The 19,819-nt window shown below is 33.9% G+C and overlaps 1 protein-coding gene across 2 annotated transcripts; it reads left to right on the top strand.

Moving 5' to 3' along the window:
* Positions 1–12,595: 12,595 nt before the first annotated feature.
* LOC103491593 (serine/threonine-protein kinase SRK2H) lies at positions 12,596–19,503 on the top strand. 2 transcript variants are annotated; one of them, XM_008451609.3, is made up of 9 exons: positions 12,596–13,072; positions 13,382–13,456; positions 13,679–13,780; positions 13,940–13,993; positions 14,087–14,179; positions 14,264–14,356; positions 14,829–14,933; positions 15,009–15,107; positions 18,828–19,503. In XM_008451609.3, the coding sequence occupies exons 1-9, from the start codon at positions 12,953–12,955 to the stop codon at positions 19,152–19,154; spliced, it is 1,068 nt and encodes a 355-aa protein (XP_008449831.1). In that variant the 5' UTR covers positions 12,596–12,952; the 3' UTR covers positions 19,155–19,503. The 2 variants fall into 2 exon arrangements, with proteins under 2 accessions (XP_008449831.1, XP_050945283.1); XM_051089326.1 differs by lacking the exon at positions 18,828–19,503 and adding an exon at positions 15,900–16,098 and having other exon boundaries at positions 12,673–13,072.
* Positions 19,504–19,819: the final 316 nt, after the last annotated feature.

The raw sequence follows: 19,819 nt of genomic DNA, 5'->3' as shown, positions 1-19,819 counted from the left end.
CCGGCTCTGCTTCAACGCGGCGGAGGGCGGCGGGGCGTCGGAAGACACGGTTGGACGAAGGACGCACGGCGGCGTCCGGTTGTGTGAGCCCGAGAGGGAGATCGGAAATGGTGCGGCCGCGACAAATGAACGTTGGAGTTATAAAACCGCCGACGACGGAGACGGAGACAGAGATGGAGATAGAGCCGGAGACGGAGACGCGTGCGGAAGAGAAAGGATGGCGAGACGGCGGCGGCATTGGCTTCGCGAAGCTGAAAACGGAGATGGAGAAAGAGAACGGATGAGGGGGGCGGACGCGCGGCTTGCTAGGGTTTTTTTAAAAAACAAATTATATATATATATATATATATATATATATTAAATAATAATAATAATGTAATTAGTAATAATAATAATAATAATAAAATAATAATATAGTTAATAATAATGATGATAATAATAATAATAATAATAATAATAACATAATTAATAATAATAATAATATAATTTATATTATATTATTATTATATTAATTTACACCATATTAATAAAAAAAAATCATACACTTCGATTTCTTTTTCTTCCTTCATCAAAACCAACAAAACGAATTAACACCAAAAAGTTTAATTTCCCCAAAATTTACATAAAATGACAAAAATTTTACCTCGAAGTATTGGGGCGTTACAAAACCTCAATTTCTAAAGTACGACAAGTTTTCCCTTTTATTTAGGATTTTGTAAGGTGAAGTAGTGTTTTTAGATTTTGAAATTCTATTAAGGAATAACATACGATAAGGATAATTTCACCCAACCAATAAGATGAAACTCCTAAGTTGAGTAAAAGGGAAACTACTAACTCAGCTAGAGTCTTATTTTTCCTCCCGACTTTACCATTCATCTCAGGAGAGTAAGGTTAAGTTTTTTTCCTAAACCCTAAACCTATCATTCCCTTTGAATTTCTAAGTTAGAAAGAAGGCTAAAGAGTTAGTGGTTATTGTGTTTATGCGTTTAATTTTCTTTGGTTGCTTTGGTAAAGGAAGAGTTAAAGAGAAATCGCCTAATTGGTAGGGTTTAAGGGTTGGTGGCCCAGGAGAAAAAAAAGTTGGTTGATATTTGGCTAAATAAGCTAGGTGGCCAAGGGTGTCAAATAGCCTTCGAAGCATGTGGCATGCTAGACACACATAGGTGAGAAGGCCATGGGTAGCCAACTTGTTAGGGGTCAAGACAAGTCAAGTAAGCTCCACGGGAGATGACCATGGGGCCAGGCCAAAGGCATGTTATGTGAGGTAAACTTCGCGACAAGAAGGGGCATGTCATGCGACATTGCATTGTTGAATGGTTTTACAAGTTGATAAAGGTTGCTATGTGAAAAAGATGGCCCTTAGGCGTTCAAGGCCATTCGGTGGAGTGGGAAACAGGTGGCTAAGGCATGCAAGCTTTCAAATTATGACAAGTAGAAGGTGGCAGGCTGAACATGCAAAAGCCACTATATAAGGTGAATTCCATTTAAACATAGCTCCACTCGTTTGTTTTCGTTCATTCTTGTCTCAAAAGAATCATAAAGAAGTCTTGTTTATGAGTAGGGCTATTGGACAAAGAGGATTGAGAAAGATGTTCATCGGTTTAAAGAAAGAGAAGAAGGTCATTTTCTAAGGAAAACTAAACAATGTTAAGGGTTTTTAAGGCTACAGAACTCATTACTCAGAATTTGAAGCTAAAATTTTGAGGTAAGCAACTTTGTAGAAGGAACATGTCCATTTTGATGGCTAGTTTAAAAGTTATGGGTTTGGGAATTTGAAGTTAGTTTATGGAATTCGTAGATTTTTTGTTCCAAGTTTGAAGTCTGGTAGAGCTTTAAGGAGGCAAGATGTTGTAGTGCGTGTGTTTGCAAGGTAGTGAGGTTCTTCCATGTTTTTTACACACCCACTTATTCAGGCAACATGAGGCTCGCACCAAGTATTGGAAAACAAACTAGCACTAGATGCGGCAAAATTAACATAATTTTGTTTTAACCCTTAGAAAGCATAAACAGACTGGGATAAACAATTAAGTCATGAATAAACATACCTCTATGTCGATGTTCCAAATTCAAAATTCCTTATTCTGATAAGGATGATTCTCCAAATTTGTATAATTGAAAAACTATGAAATCACAAGCGTTCTATGACAGTATCCACACACGAACTGAGAATTCGACTCCTCAAATTTGGGTCTGCTAAAACCTTACAAAGTGAGAATTTTGACTCTCTCTATTCTCTCTTTGTGTAGAACGAATTTTATGTCTTTGCTTGTATGTAAAATAAGACCCCTAAGGTCTTATTTATAGGCTTCCTGGGTTTTTCTAATAAGCTTAGGATTTCTAATAAGCTTAGGATTCCTAAAAAGCTTCCAATTCCCCAATTGGGCTTATTAATTACGTTTCTTAATAGGATTCCAATTCTCCAATTGGATTTTATTAATTTAACTAGCCTAAAGACAAATTCGACCCAGTTCTTTCGTGTGCGACTCTTTAGGTTAATTTAATATGGCAATAGACCTATAACTTTATGGCCCATAAGTCATAATTGGTCTCTAGCAAGACATTATGGCTACGCGTATTAAATTAAGTCAATAATCCAACATGACCTAATATAATTATTGCTTTAATCCTTTTATCACACGATATTTATAATTGAATATAAGGCATGGACAAAGTCACCTTATCTAATTCAATTGCTTTCACAATCAATAAGCATACTGAAATAATAAATGACATAAATACCCTTATTAATTCATTTATAGCACGACCATGCATTTCCACAATCACCCTTAATCAAGGGGCTCAAAGATATATCTTCATAACAAGAGGGATAAATTCCATCTTGATTAATCATTGTCAACTACATAATTCATAACGTATTCGAATACACTTTGTAATTATCTGCTTAAAGATAACGTTTCATTGCATTATAATAAATTAATTCTTATATTTGACACTATGATAATCTCAGGGCTAAGGGTCAAAATACTCAATTATTTGAGATGCTTTATGATACATGTTCATGTAATAATCTCAAAAGGGGTCAGTTCAATTCTTATTCTTTAATAAGAAAATATGATTATAATTTATGTCTCTACATATATAATCATCATATGATTATCAATTATAACACATACTAATCTTAATTTATCATTGTTCCCATAATAATAATCAATTAGGGACATTTAAAATATAATAACAGATTCATGGATATTATTATACAATAACATGCAATTGAATAATAATGTGAAATAATAACTTTTATTAAATAATTAAACAATAAACCAATTATCCATAAAATTATTATACAGCACAATAAAAACCAACATCAAGGCCATGCGATAGTCATGTGCACGTAAGGGCACACAGGACACGGCATGAGGTCAGCGACCATAGGCACGGGCAAGCCTAGTGTGAGGTTTGCATGCAGTCAGACATCTTGGGGAGCCTTCACGTGCTTGTTGCTTACCTTTTTGCCTAGTGTCAACCCATGCCCAAATGCTAATTTTGAGTCATTTTTTGTGCTTTTGCAATTTTTGAGTAAAGTTTGGATAGTTTATGAATTTATAGGATTAAATTGAATTTAAATTCCTCTAATTTCAAATGAAGAAGAGATTGGAAAAATTGATAACCCGAGGATTTAGCTACCATTTGTGAGTGACATAAATGAGTTTCAAATTGATTTCTAAACATGATTTACTAAAAAATGTTTGTAACCTGCTTTGAGTTAAAATATTTGAGCTATACTTGATTTAGAAAGTTATTTCCAAAGCATGAGTTTAAAGTTTAGAAGGAATTTGAAAAACTTATGTTTACTGATGTTGTTAAGTTAATTCTTAAACATGAGATCTATGAGCAAGCATACGAATGCTAAGTTTCTGAAGTATTTAAATTTAAGATTTATTTAAGCAAAACTTAATTTACAAATTTGAGACTTGTTTTACGCAAAATATTTATATAAACATGTTGTTTTAGTTTGAGACAATGTTTTAAAGCATGAGATTTATTAAGCATGTTTTAGTCTAGGTTGAGATGAGGGCCTCTACGGATGACTAGATTACTATCTTGAAGCTTTATATTGAGATGATAGTACTGCTAATGCCTAGAGCTCCATCTCAAAAGGTATACAAAAATTCAAGATATAGAAAGAAAAAGAAGAGTTAGAGAACTACTTATTTGCTTTGCTAAGTTTATTTATTACTCATGATTTGTCTAAAAATATTTTCTTACTTTTCTAGTAGAGATTGTGGACTCAATGTCTGACTACTTCTGCCTATCTGCTAGAGTATTTTGAGTATCATACCAGTATGTCTTGTGTTTAGCTAATGCATATTGTCTATATTTCAGTCGTCAGTTGCACTTGAGTAAGTTGTGGGTTGTAAGAGTTAGTATGTGGAGTGGTCTATATCTTTAGGTTTGTTTATGTCTATATAAGACTTGTTAAACTTTGTTGTTCTAAGTTGGGCCATATTACTTTATCGTATAAAGTTTGGTTTCAAACTTCCGTAGTGTATGTATGTTTCATGTTTTGATTAAGTTTAAGTTTAGTTGTGTTATAGTTTCAGTAGGGTCAACATGTATCATTAGAAGGAGAACAATATCAGTTGGCTTCATGTCATCTCTTCGGTTAAGAAAAAGTGATCTGGGAGGGGGTATGACACTTTTCGTGTATTATTGCATGTGAGTTATAGAAAGTGTTACTACAAGAAATCTGGCCTTTAATGTCACTTGACGACCGACATCTTTGCGAGCGTTATTAAAGACCTTTAATGTCAGTTGGGCTTTAATGTTGGTTATAAACCAACATTAAAGGCCTTCAATGTCAGTTATAAACCGACATCTTTGATGGTGTTATTGAAGGCCTTTAATGTCGGTTGATCGTTAATGTCGATAGTAACCGACATTAAAGATGTCTTTAATGTCACTTATGAGATATCTTTAATGTCGTTTTTTCACCAACATTAAAGATGTCTTTAATTTTGTTTTGAATCGACATTACAGATGTCTTTAATGTCGTTTTTAAACCGACATTAAAGACACTTTTATGACGGCTCGAATTACACTATTTTTTTATGACGGCAAAACCGACATTATTTGGCTCGAATTACGTCCGGAAATGTTCGTCATCGTATATTGTAAAAAAATAAAAAAAATTGCTTGCACGCTAGCTATAGAATGCCTACTACTCAATGACAAACCTTATAACTATTTCACCTGCAATGCACACAAGAATACCTGAAATTCCAGCATACACTTCCATATAGAACTACAACAAATACACATCATCCAACACTTATATATAATCATATATCAATAAACACAACTATATTCAACACCATAAGATCAACTACTCAAAATCTTCCAATATATCTACTTACATATAATCACATATCAAACAATGCATGTTGTCCTCCATAGCAACCAATAATAAACACATACAATGCACAAGATTAAACAACTAAAATTTCAGCATACACTTTTCCACACTTCTATATAAAACTACAACAAATATGCATCATCCAACACCTAAATTAAATATAAAACTGGATTAATCTACACCCAAATCATCAAAACTTCAAATTGAACAAAGAGTTCAACAAAACACTCAACAAATGGATAAACAAAAAAAAAAAAACAAATTCATTTACAATAAGCAAATCCGAAATAGGAAGAAACCTCTAGATGCAAAACAGGAAAACAACACCAACAACATTCATGAGTAAAAGATCAGCCCCACAGATGTATTCTCTCATGTACATGTTAATGTGCTATACAAAATAATATCAATAAATTATTCACAAAACCATAAATAAGTAGGACCTCAAATATTTTGCTTGCCACATATAAATTATATCATGCATTATTGAAACATCGCATCATACAACATACTTCGAGGATGGTACTTTAGAGTAGAGAAAAAGGTAGAAGGTAGGGATAACAATAGTAAAATTCGCACGCTCCATACACTCGTGAGCATTTTACATCATTGAAATACACAAAACAAACAATTCCACAAAACATTCATTTAATATTAAAAAAAAGCTAACTCCCAGTTAAGTTGTAATATAGTTACCATTTGGTAATGATGATGTCCCTATGGACTTCCCTTAATTAATAATTTTGCTATTGTTTATGTAACTTATAAGCTTTAACCAAGGAGTTAATGGGATTTTCACTTTCAATATTTATGCATGATTATGAGCCTATCTTGTCTTGATAAAACAACAAAGATTATGCCTTACTTTTCAATTAATTATTTGAACGGGCTCATGATTAAATTTTAAACCAACCTACCTTTGTTGTCTGACGTGCTCCATTTTCATTGGATGCTTCCCAATTCTCTGTGATCATACATCAGATGGCTGAATCACATTTTCATCATTTAATCAGACTTCAGTAATTGGATTTGGATGTTTAAGATCATACAAAATAATAAGCACAAATATAGACATGCAACTTAATATGTTTACAATAAGAAAACTAAAACTTTTGAATGAATTCTGAAGCTTTATACAACCCGAGTATGATATGTGCAGAAATTCTGCCTAGGATTCCATGTTCAGAGAGGAATATTGTTGATGGATACCTTACTATGATTTACCTACAATGTACAATTTACTTGGAGGCAGTCGAGGTTCTGAAGTGGCTAAATACGTCGTTCTTTCAAATTGAAGCCAATACTCTATCAGAGATAAAAAAAAATATCTAATAAGAACATTTATAGTTTGCTTTTTGAACACCTTAGCTTTTAACAAGTCGATAAGAAATGGAAGCAAGGGCATACAATTACGGAAAAACAAGCGGATTTCAACTTTCTTTCTTCATTATTCTGTTAGCCAAAGAAAGTACAATCAGACAAGCTTTCTCCATGTACAATTATTCAAAGAAACATGAAATCAAAGTTCCTTTTAGAAAAAGAGAAACAAGTAGTGCAAGCAGTGTGCATATCTAAATCAAAGTAAAAAAACATTGCAGCTTAAACCCTAAATTAAAAAAATCGTGACCACTTGAAAGAAGATGGAAATTATCGTTGCTGTGAAGCTTCAGCAGCCACTACCGAAGTTAGATGTTAGCGTCGAGTAGGGACACCGTCGCCGAATGCATTTATAGCTTGAATAACACGGTGAAGGCCCCAACAACTGTGATTTTTCCAACAGCAACGGTGAGAATGTGAGAGGGAGACGCGAGCGATTTTGTTTAGAAGGTGGATGCAGAAGCTGAGAATGTTAAAGGTAGGAGCGACATTAATAGTCTCAGGTGAGAATGTGAGAGGGAGACGCAGACGAGTTTGTTTAGAAGGAGGGCAATGTGGGCGAATTTGTTTAGAAGGGTGGGCGAGCAGAACGACAATGGTGGTGGTGAGCACAATGGTGGTAGCAATGGTTATTCGGAGAAGAAACGGGCATCAGAGAAGAAATGGGCGGATCCCATTTGGAGAAGAAAGGGTTTACGCCGGGAAGTATCGACTGAGGAGAAGATCGAAAGAGTAAAGTATGAAAGAGAATTTGATATTCTTTTACAAAATAAAATTATTAAAATTATAATTAAAATGGATCTTTAATGTTGATTTTCAAAAGGGAGGACCTTTAATGTCGGTTTTAAACCGACATTAAAGTTTACTCTTTAATGTCGGTGGAAAACCAACATTAAACATCCACCTTTTCAAAACCAACATTAATGTTCATTTTTCATTTTTTCCAACCGACATTAAAACCTATATTTCTTCTAACATGTTGAAATTTTCCGAGTCATACTCAGTTTTCGTATCACTACGAAGTCTTTTAACCTTTCTACCATACAAATGATTTGAAAGCATATGATGCATCACTTTTATTTTTCAATAAATAAATAAAAGTGAAGTCAAAATAGTCATCTATGAAAGTAATAAAATATCTTTTACTACACCTAGTCAATATACCATCAAATTCAAATAGATCAAAATGAATTAAATCTAGAGACTCATATTCATTAAGTACAAATTTACGCAAAGCTTTAGTTATTTTAATCTGACTACAAAATTCACATTTCTCAAATTCATTCATGGATAAGTTAGGGATAATTTCTAATCTACTCATATAATTATTAGTCGTTTATTAACATGAAAATGTTTAGCATGCCAAATGTTAAAAGAACACAACATATACAATGAAGATTTGACTTTATTAGCTTTAATATTTAATTTGAACATGCCCTTAATAGCATAGTCCTTCTCCATAAAGACATTATTTTTTTGTTAAAGTAAAGAGATTCTGCTCCTATAGTCTGAGTGAAGCCAACCTTGTTGAGGAGATAGCCCGAGACTAGATCCTTTAGAGTGAGGATCTTCTCAAAGATAAACTTAAGGTCTACGTCTCTGATACTAGCAACCTTTGTCGAATGATGAACTCCTAACAAAATCTTTTGTCCTTAATCTTGTTATAAGTTTTAAAAAGACTAAGGTCATGACAGACATGGCGCATAGGTCCAATGTCTATCCACCACCCCTCAGAACCATCAATCACATTTACTTCTCTGTTCATGGCAACTAATGGTCCTTCTAATAAGTTTTCCTGACCAGCAGGATGATTCTTATTCTTACGGTGTTTGGCCACATGCTTTTTTCTATGCCATTTCTCTGAAGGGGTGTTTTTATTTCTTTTGATTTTGATGGTTGTTGGATCCTCGGTTCTTGCTCTTCCTCTTTTTTCCTTTATTCCTTTATTCTGATTTCACCATAGCTAGGTTTCCTCGGTATAAAGTTCACCTCCTCCCTTTGGTCCTGCTTTCAGACCTCCTCCTCATGCTTCAGATGGGTAACCAAACCTTCCAAGGAAAATTCCTTGGTTTTATGCCTTAGGGTATTTATAAAATTCTTCTACAAAGGAGGCAATTTATCAATAATGACAACAATATGAAACTATTCATCAATGGTCATACCTTCGTTGATTATTCGTGGGCTATTTTTTATAATTCTTGAACATTCATTGATAAGTTATTTGTCATTTGAAATCCCAGGTAGCGGGTGACAACGTATTTTTTTTATCCGACCTCCTCGTGGTCATATTTTTTTTGTTGGGCATCCCAAACTTGTTTTGATGTCTTCATTGTGTAGTAATAGTCATATAGCTCATCAGTCTAACAATTTAAAATAAAATTTTTGCATAAGCAATCTTTTTCTTCTTAGTCGATAGCTACATTGATTTGTTCATCGGTGAGGTTTTTCTATGGAACCAAAGGTTTTTTTGTGGTCAAATGTCAACAACCTTCTTGACGGTAAAAAAAAAGTGTCTTTTATAGATTTATTGAAATTCGTCCCTATAAAATTGAATGGGCAGTTGAGTTTAGAAGATATAATGTCAGAGTGGATTGTAGCCATTCAAGGAGATGAATACGTCTTAAAATTGTTGTCGCTAGAATCTCTGAAAGTTTACAATTGGAAACAAGTGTTGGATTGTCAAAGTTGAAAATATGAATATGGATTCATATTTGGAAGTCGAAATTGATGGAAATGGCCAAAGTTGTGAAAAGTCAAAATGTTGACTTTTGACTTTGAAAAGTTAAATTTTGACCGGCTTTATATTCAAATGTAATTTGAATTTTAAGAAAATGAATGCGGATTCATACTCAGAAGGTCGAAATTAGTTAAGATGGACAAAATGGTAAAAAGTCAAAATGTTGACTTTTGACTTGAAAAGTCAAAGTTTGACTTTGATTAGAATGGTCAAATTACCATTTTGCCCCTTATCCAAAGTTAGTCGGAAAATACAACATTTTGTTGGATAATTCCACTAACTCTTAGTGAGCTATGTAGAAGCTTATGGTGATGAGACCAAGCCCATTAAGAGAAAATGGAATGGTAAATAAATCCACTAATGGATAGTGGATTGTGAGGTGTTGGGCTTTGGTGGTCCAATTACATGTAAATTTTGCATGTAATTAGTCTGTTTAAGGAGCATTTTTCATTTTGAAGAAGGATTTTTTTTTGCCAATTTGTAATTTTGAATTACAAATAAACCTTTCTCTCAAATCTAGCTCAAACCCTAATTGTCCTTCTCTAATTTCTATTCATTTATCATCAATCTCTTTCTCAAATTTTCTAATTTAAACGGATCCTAAAACTCGGTTTCAAATCTGGAGAATAGCAGGTCAATTTTAATGGTGGTTCGATTTGAGTTCGGAAGAAGATTTGGAGCTTCGGGAAGCTACAAAGGTAAGTATTTCTTTTAATCCTAATTTAATGTAATTAGGTTTGTGTTTAGTATGCATGTTAATCACTAAATTAAGTTTAGTTGCAATTAGGGTAAAATTCCGATCTTATTTCCGCTGCGTTAGTATGTTATCCATCAAAGAGGAGATCAAGTAGATTGACAAGCTGAGGGTCTAAGCCACCATCAATGAGTGGTAACATGATTTCTAAATATGTTTTACAAAGTTATTATTTAAGTATGCAATATTGATCATTATATCTTAATTTACAAGCATGTTTATGAAAAATATTTGAGTATGCTGATTTAAAAAATGTTTCCAAAGCATGAGTTTAGAAATGTTCTAACAAAGCATGTGTTTATTGATAAGTTTATTGATGAGATTTGCAAGCAACGATTTAGGAGTAAGTTTGGGTTTCTGAGATAGAATTGTTTACTGTTTTAGAAAGATGTTTGAAAAGCATGTGTTTGATGAAAAATTTTTTAAGTAAGAAAACCATGGTATTCTATATACCGAGTTCTCGACGGTCAATGTGCATAGTGTGGGGTATGGGGCTTTGCTGACCACTTAGCTAGCTACTACCAAAATTTGGCAGGATAGTAAGACCAAAGGTGCTTTGCTATCTTAACCAAGTTTTTCGGATATAAAATATACAGAGATAAAAGAGTATTTGAAAGTTGGAAAGAGTTTAGCATAAATATGTAAAAGACTAGAGTTGTTTTCTTAAAGGATGTTTATTAAAACTGTTACGCACTGGGATTTTTAGCTCACACTTTCCAAATATTTTCCCATTTTCCAGGTAGAGATTGTGATCCAAGAGCTTGACCGTTTTCTCCAAGTTTGTTGTGCCAAGTTGTAATTAGTTTTGATGTTATTGGTTAGTTCTTAGGTTTGCTTTGTTGTTGCACATAAATTATGATTAGTTTCAGTTGTCTATGTTCCTATTGGGTCTAAAAGAATAGTCTATAATTAACGGCACCTAGCCTTGACTTCTTTTGAGAATGTGTAATAAAGATTGTTAATGTGTGTTTATCATGTTAGTCCGTTGCATCAGTTTTTAATTTACTCAAGTTATTTAGCATTGTAAAGAATTAGTAGTCAGAGTCAATTGGTGTCGTTAAGAAGGAAAACGACATCGGTTGACTTCACGCCACATCTTGGTCCAAGCAAGGAGGTGCTCGGGGTGGGGTGTGACATATCACCTCAAAGAAATATTGATGTAATTCAAAGTTGGTAGAGAATTCATCTGGAAATATCCAACTTTGTATTACATCAAACATCTCTTCACTTTATCTCGAGTTGTAGTATAGTAAGCTTTCCTTCGTTGTTTTCAAAGTTCAAAAGAAAAATTAGTTCAATAACATCCACGATCCTTCACAACTATGTCATATTTCACATAACACTACTAGTGTAAATAATATTAGTAGTTTAGACATGTAAATAATATTAGTAGTTTAGACAATGGATGATGTGAATATTGATTTATACCGTAAAGCCGCCGCATGAGCAACTTGTAGGTATGTTTAAGAAGGCATTAGTGATACAATTGTCTAAATAAATTGGAAAGTATCACTAATGCCTTCTTAAATATTGATTTATAGTTGGTATACTTTCCAATTTATTTATTTGTTATGTAATTTTAAAATTACAATTTGTAAATATTCATTCCATTTTAAATTGAGAAACTTGTGTAAATGTAACAAAAATATAGGGCCCATTTAACAAAGCCCATAAAATTAGTCATTTTTTAAATATTCCAGGTTTGACCTTCCATCCTTCTTTTTTGTTCTTCGCCATTCCTCTTCCTCCTACTACTTCGTCTTCCCCGTCTTTACTTGCAATTTCGTCTTTCTTTTACTGCGATTTCGTCTTTCTTCTTTCATTTTTTTCTGCAATTTCTTTCTATCATCTTTTTTATTTTTCAATTCTTTATTTACGTCGTTTAATTTTTCCATCGTTTTTCTTCTTTTACTCTTTTTTTACTTCAATTTCATCGTCTTTCTACTTTTCCTCTTCTTTTTTCTATTTCTGTCCATCGTCTTTCTTCTTTTCCTTTTTTTTTATGTCCTTTAAATTTGGGTAACCGAATCTAAACGATAAATAGCAAAATCTCATATCTAAAAGATCGCATTGTAGTCATATCATATCTAAAAAATCGTGTATGAAACAATAACCAAATCTAAATGATGGAAAATATATTAGGTGTCCGTTGTTGACGGAATATTTTTGATATTTTACACGGTGGGCTTATGAGCTTTTTTCAATTGTTTTATAGGATGTAAATATTTTATCCATTTTTTATATTTTTGAAAACACCCTTCTAAATAAGAATACAAGTAAACAACTTTGCTAAACTAAAAACCAAAATAAATATGTAAAAAAAAATTAGTTGAAAAAAGAAAAAAACGAATTTTGTTGAACAAAAAGGGGATGATTCCAATTTCCAACGTGAGAGAGAGAAGAAAACGAAAGGAAAAGGAATGAAATGGTATGGTATCGATCATGAGATACATTCTCATTCCTAATTGTAATTCTTTCAAAAGTAACATCGCCCAATGCAATGCCTCTCCCTCTATCTCGTTTATGGCTTTCTTGCTGACCCCACCAACTATATATGGCGAACACATTTTGCTTTCTGGATCTAATCCCTACCCTACTCCCCATTTTTAGCTCTTCTTTACCAGCCTCTAAAATCTTCCTTCTTCCCAATTCCCTTTTCTTCCTTTGTTTTTTCTTCTGGGTCTCTTCTTCTCTTTGATTTTGTGCTCAGATGGACAAGTATGAGGTCGTTAAGGATTTAGGTGCTGGCAATTTCGGCGTTGCCCGACTCCTCAGGCATAAGGATACAAAAGAGCTTGTTGCTATGAAGTACATAGAACGTGGTCACAAGGTTTCTTTTTATCTCTTTTCAATTCTCTCCAATTTCGACTTGGGTTTCCCCATTTTTGGTGTTTCATTCATAGGAAATGATACGAATCTTCTGTTTGAAACAATTTGGGGGCTGCCCAGCAGTTTTTTGGACTCCAATATTTAGGAATCCAGACATTAGCTTCGGATTGAGCTGATTCTAGTTCATTATATAGGTGCTTTAATTGGGGGATTTTGACAATATAAGATCCTTTATAACTATTTCTGGATATATATGTGTGTGTCTGTGTGTGTGTATATATATATTTATTTATTTTAATTTTATTGACAGATAGATGAGAATGTGGCAAGAGAGATTATAAACCATCGATCACTTCGCCATCCCAATATAATTCGTTTCAAGGAGGTAAGTTTCACCTTTTCAAGATATATTTCCTCTAATATCATGTAATTGTCAAAGTATTCTTCAGCGAACTGGGTTTGGATTTGTTGTTTCATATGCCAAGAATTTGATTCTCATACGTAAGAAATTGATCGAGCTATAGCTCTTTAAAGTGAATTGTTTTGGACTAGGAAATAGATGAAATAAAATATAGATTTGAAGTTGAAATTGGTTTAAGATTTGCAGGTTGTTTTGACCCCAACGCATTTGGCTATTGTGATGGAATATGCTGCTGGAGGAGAGCTGTTTGAAAGAATTTGTAATGCTGGCCGTTTCAGTGAAGATGAGGTCTACCTCCTTATCCACTCTCTCACTCATGGTCATATTCATTTCCGATTTGTGATACAGTGCTGCTTTCACAGACTCCCTAATGAGGGGTTTTAATTTTTAGCAGATTAGGACAATCAAATTTTGGTCCTAAACTACTTTTATTCTTCATGTTTGCAGGCTAGATATTTCTTCCAGCAGCTAATTTCTGGTGTCAACTATTGCCATTCAATGGTAAAACCTTATGCAGATTGTGATCGCCTCTTATGTAGTGTCCACTTCAATAATAAAGTTCACTATGGCTATCTAATTTATTTTACTTTGCAGCAAATTTGTCATAGAGACCTAAAGCTAGAAAATACGCTCTTAGATGGAAGCACAGCACCCCGCTTGAAGATATGTGACTTTGGTTACTCTAAGGTTTGTTAAAATGCAAAGCTGTCTATATCTATCCGTATTTTGGGTGTATATTACTAACCCGTTTGATTCTTTTATTTTGTTTAGTCATCCCTGCTGCATTCGAGACCAAAATCAACTGTTGGTACTCCAGCATATATAGCACCGGAAGTTCTTTCTCGAAGAGAGTATGATGGCAAGGTGCTTATGAACATCTTGTTCAGTGTGTTGATGCTATCATAATGGCGAAAACTTAGCTACGTTCAACAATCAATAGTGCAGTGCACCACCATAAGATTCTGAAAAATTAAAATATATCATCATTTCATTTCTATTTAAATATCTACAGAATGTATGTCAAGATTCTTTTCGCCTTTTAAATTTGCAGAATACACTTGAAGATCTCTTGCATTTTCAACCAAGAAATAGTGGATTACACACTATTTAGGCCTTATGCACGTTAGCAACACACTTGGTTTCATGTCCGTCAATATTGAGCAATGACTTTCAAAGATAATGAATTAGTAACTACTATAGAGTTTTGTTTTTTAATAAATGGTAAGATACTTATTGGTAGGAGAATAATTAAAAGGGATCCATTCTTATCAAATGCCACCGCTATTTTTTATTATTTTTATTCTTTTACAAATTGAATTCCTTATCCTGTTTTTAGATGGCAGATGTATGGTCATGTGGAGTAACACTTTATGTCATGTTGGTTGGTGCATATCCTTTTGAGGATCAGGAGGATCCTAAAAATTTTAGGAAAACAATTCAGGTATATTACCTCCATACAGTCATTTTGGAAGAAATGTAATTCAATTCTTTTAATATTTTAACTTTTATTTGGCAGCGTATTATGTCTGTTCAGTACAAAATTCCAGACTATGTTCACATATCTCAGGATTGTCGGCACCTTCTATCTCGCATTTTTGTCCCTAATCCATCAAGGGTAATTTTCAATGACAAGTTTATTTGCTGTTTGTTCGTTTATTTGTTATTTATTTATTCGTTTCCTTAATATGAAAAATTTGTTGTTATCTATTATGTAATTTGTTTATTTGGTTTATTTCTTCTTTTCCCTCTTTAACCTGAATATTAGTTTTGTAGATTGGAGTTGGACATCCTGCATAATGAGAAGCTTTAAAAAGTATCTAGAATGTGCATAAGCATACCGATACTGTAGATAGGATCTATGAGTTTTTGCTTATTTATTTATATTTTTTGTTTTGTTTTTTCTTTTATATAAGAAGCTATGGAAGGAAATATAATCACACAGAAGGAAAAAAAGAAAACAATCTACGGTAAGTGGTAGAGAAAACCACTCTACAAAGCTCAACTAAAGGAAACACTTCCAATTTCTAGATCGTACAGAATAATATGTTTATCAAATCAATTGTAATAGTATCCAATTGGTGGATGCAATGCTAACTGTATGTTCGTAGCAAGCTAGTTACTCTCTGTAAGATCATTTCATAGCTTTTTCCCCTGCTGAAGTGATGTTTTGATTGAGTCATGGTCATCAAAGATGCCACCACAAGATCCCCTAGTTCATATCAAAGTATGTTTTATAAATTTTTTTCCTTGCCTTGGTGTTGCCCTGTTTTCATGAAATTATGAGACTGATTCTCAATGAAATTATTGTATAGTTAGACTAATATGCGTTTCAATATTAATAAATTCATCAAACTTAATAACACATGCAATAATTTTTTTTCTCATAACAAAAATGAACGTGTTTCAGATGGTTTCCATGGAGTTGGGAAGGCTCTATCCCTAGTTTTTGCCATGGAGTGTTCTAACTTCTATCAACTACGAACATCAGAGTTGGAACATGTAGAAGATATCTGCTAGTTTATATCAAGTTGGCTCTGATTCCAGTTCTTCCTACTCTAAGAAATATTAGTAAATATTTGAATCAAGATGAAGGGTTGGATCTTTAAGTTTCTGAGTTAGAACCTGTAGAAGATTTGTGCTAGTTTTATTTGAGGTGAAAAGGCCGACAATTATAAAGATTGGCAAGGATTATTTCTAGTTTTGCATCCAAACAAATAACAAAGAGGACGACGGCAAAAACTCGTGTCAGGTGATTCAACAGGAGGAAAAATTCTATATCTCTAAATGCCAAGGAATCTCATACACAGTGGTATAGAACCATTGTGACTAGATATGTGATACATGTCCTGCACCCATTTGAGTGGCTCTAAATGGTGGGTTGAAAGGTTTTAGTAAACATCTTTGGATTACTGTTGCTTTAGGTTTTCCATTATTTCTTCAGTTTCTCAAATGCTTTGTCAGGGATGGGATTGATGCCTAGTTTTGGGAGGATTGGTGATTGGGTGTTAAGCCGCTTTGTGAATTGTTCCTGGATCGTGTATCATTTGCTTGATAAGATGATGCACTGAAATGGCTCTATTTTGTCTCCCTCTGAGATGCCTTCCTCACCTTCTTTGGGTTTTTGTTATCCTTTGACTGACTGAGAGTCCTTAGAGTTGGTAGGCTTACTTTCTATTATTTTGATCATAGGATTTTTACGGGGAGAAGGGATTTGCGAGTTTGGGATACCAATCCTATTGAAGTTTTCTCTTCCTGATCATTTTTCTCCATCTTTTGTTCTCTTCCTCCCATTCAGGGGCCCTTGATTTTTTCGTCTCTTAAAATTCTAAGAAAGTGAAATTTTTTGTTTGGATAGTCTTATATGGTAAACACTGGGTATGTTATCCAGCACACACTACATTGTTTTCGTACTTGCAGTGGTGTCTTTTTGTGCACAGCAGGAGGATCTTGATTGTCTCTTGTGGGGTGGGGTTGTCAGTTTGCTTTTTTTCCTTTTGGGAAGTCTGAATTGAGAGAAACGGTAGTGGGGTGGAGAGGTATTTAAAGAGGTCTGGGAGGAGTGAGGTAGTGCCTTTTGTGGGTTCAGTTTGTCGGATAGGACTTTTTGTAACTGTTTGCTCATTCTTCTAGGTAGTTGAGTGGTTCTTTTGTGGGTTTATTTTTTTTTTTTTATATGACCTTGTATATTGTTTTATTTTTTCTCAATGAAAGTTTGGTTTCTTAAAAAGAAAAAAACCATCAATGTTTAGTATACTAGCTATAGTTGGCTGATTCTCCAAAGTTTGCAGCCACCCCCATCCTAAAGGGAATACTTTTGGCAGGGGACTCTAACATTGTTACAAGCTGACTTATAAAAGGGTGTGAGGAGATTTCATTGCAGTTTGATGGATTTGAGATGAGTCTAATGGGGGGGAATAAAAACAGTGGTTGATAGGGGAGCTCGTTTTCCTTATATTACCCTTAGTAATTCTAGTTTTGCATAGTCAAATATGATAGACGAGCTTCTCTTTTTGATTTTCTTAGTGGATAAATTTCAATTTTGAAGACACAGAGGATTTGCATATTTGGACGAAACATCACAGGGTTTTTTTAAGAAAAGCTTTTATAGCTATGCTGAGGGATCTGTAGGAGCGAAAGCTTAATTTGATAAGTTGTCTGCTAAATTGGAAGGAAAATTCCAAATTTTTGATTAATTTCAAAGGTCTGCATTTCGTTGATAATAGTTGGAGATTTCTAGTGTAAGCTATTTAATGGAGTCCAGAAGAAAGTAGCTGGAAGATTTGGCTTGAAAGATTCTCTGAAATAAATAGAAAATCAAGTTAAGAGGGCATTTGGAGATTTGAGAATCATGAAAGTTCCTGAGTCAATGGTCTTGCAACTTAAATTCTTACAAAGAGGGTGGAACATGTACCTTTCTCAGCTCTTTAGCTAACTTGACCTAAGCATTATAACGTTGATCAAAAGATTGTGTACTAAAAGAAATTTATTTAAGGTGATCCAATATTTTTTGTTGGTTTAATATAACAGCTACAAAGTGAATTCCGTACCTATCAGACATGAAAAAATAGTGGCTACGATAAATTTATTTGATTGACAAATGGAATGAACTTAGCTTTTCAACTAGTTTGAAAGATGAGGTTATCAATAAGAGTGAAGATCACCGATTTGGAAGTTCGATAGCTGTGGATTTTTCTTTTTCCTGAATCAAGTTCCTTTTGTGAACTGCTGCATGTAAAAGACTAACTACTAGTGGTAGACTGCAGAAAAGAATTCCAGAGTTCCAAATGTCACCACAGATTTGCCTTAATTGTGGCATTGAGCAATGAAACCCATGACCATCAATTCACTGAAGCACGCCGATAACCTTTTGTTTGTGATAGGAATGCTATTTGGAGAGAATTAGGAATTATTAGAGTAATTAGTGTATATTATTAATTTCGTTAGGAATTTGTTGGGAAGGGGTAAAAGGATGAACGTCGGTAATTGTTTAGTGGCTTTTTAGGTTTGAATTAGAATACTCCACGTCGGAAGCGTCCAAGTACCTTGAATTACTTGGGAGTTTGTATTTCATTTATTATTACTTATATTTATTTATGTATCATTATCATTATCATTATTTATTTATTATTATTGTTTTAGTGGGAGTAGCTGAAATTGAACATTATACTTGGGTCCGGTGAAAACATCTTAACTTTTCAAAATTAGTCATTTTTTCGTTCATATTTCCAATCTTCAGTTTTCATGTTGTGTTTCAAGTCTCCCTTGCCAATAGGGACAATCCCCGACTTTGTTTACTTTCCTTTTGGATATTGAGTACCTTTGTATGGTTTAACAGAGAATTACTTTAATGGAGATAAAAAACCACCCATGGTTCTTGAAGAACTTGCCAAGAGAATTGACAGAATCGGCTCAAGCAGCATATTACAAGAGAGACAACCCAAGCTTCTCTCTCCAAAGCGTGGATGAAATAATGAAAATTGTGGGGGAGGCTAGAAACCCACCTCCATCGTCAAGACCTGTCAAAGGTTTTGGATGGACAACAGAAGATGATGAAGAAAGTAACGAGGACGTTGATGGAAAGGTGGAAAAAGAGGAAGAAGAAGACGAGTATGATAAGAGGGTGAAAGAAGTTCATGCAAGCGGAGAATACTTGGTCAATTAGAACTCAGTTCTCCCATTACTATTCATTCGGTTTTGTGTGCTTAGATTATTGCATATGCTCTTGTTGTCGTCTTCATGTGTACAGTCTGTTAATATTATACTAGCACACTGCAGTTGTATTTTCGCAGACTTGAAAGATCAGTCTTTCATATATAATCCGGTTATGGAGGTCTTCTGTGGTTGTGTAAGTCAATGGTTTTGCATTTTTGCTTCACTCAATTGTATGATTGAAGAAGCATATGTTATTGGGATACAGTTCATAGTAGGTGGAAAGATTTTTGGTGTGCAAACGTTGTGTTTATACTCAATGCTGATGAATGAAAGAATAATTACAATGGATTGTGACGCAAGTTTGAAGCATCAAGTAACTGAAGTGAGAAGTCCAAATCTTCCAACCGGATAGCATGTCGGTTTAATTCAAGAAAACTGAGTGGTAACCATATTGTAATTGAATATGTACGTAGATAGATTTGTTATAGAATTCCCTCCGAACTTTCAAGTTGTAGGTGGCTTAATTAATTACTCCAGTTCTCTACCAATTTAGATCTTTATTCTCAGTAGCAGAGTACAAGGGTTTGAAATAATATGCATGCACTGAACATCCTTGCTCATTAAGGTACAAGTGGGTTTTGTGTTGGATCCAAATCCGAACAGAGTAATCTTTAT

Source organism: Cucumis melo, chromosome 8, assembly GCF_025177605.1.
Source record: "Cucumis melo cultivar AY chromosome 8, USDA_Cmelo_AY_1.0, whole genome shotgun sequence".
Lineage (NCBI taxonomy): Eukaryota > Viridiplantae > Streptophyta > Magnoliopsida > Cucurbitales > Cucurbitaceae > Cucumis > Cucumis melo.
The sequence above is the reverse complement of the archived record's forward strand: the minus strand, read 5'-3'. Positions and strand labels throughout refer to the sequence as shown.

What these genes read in the sequence shown, in the direction of transcription:
- LOC103491593 (XM_008451609.3), top strand. Translation starts at nt 12,953, where the DNA reads ATGGACAAGTATGAGGTCGTTAAGGATTTAGGTGCTGGCAATTTCGGC. An exon ending in GCCGTTTCAGTGAAGATGAG is followed by an intron (nt 13,781 to 13,939) that starts GTCTACCTCCTT and finishes TCATGTTTGCAG; the next exon opens with GCTAGATATTTCTTCCAGCA. An exon ending in TTGTCCCTAATCCATCAAGG is followed by an intron (nt 15,108 to 18,827) that starts GTAATTTTCAAT and finishes ATGGTTTAACAG; the next exon opens with AGAATTACTTTAATGGAGAT.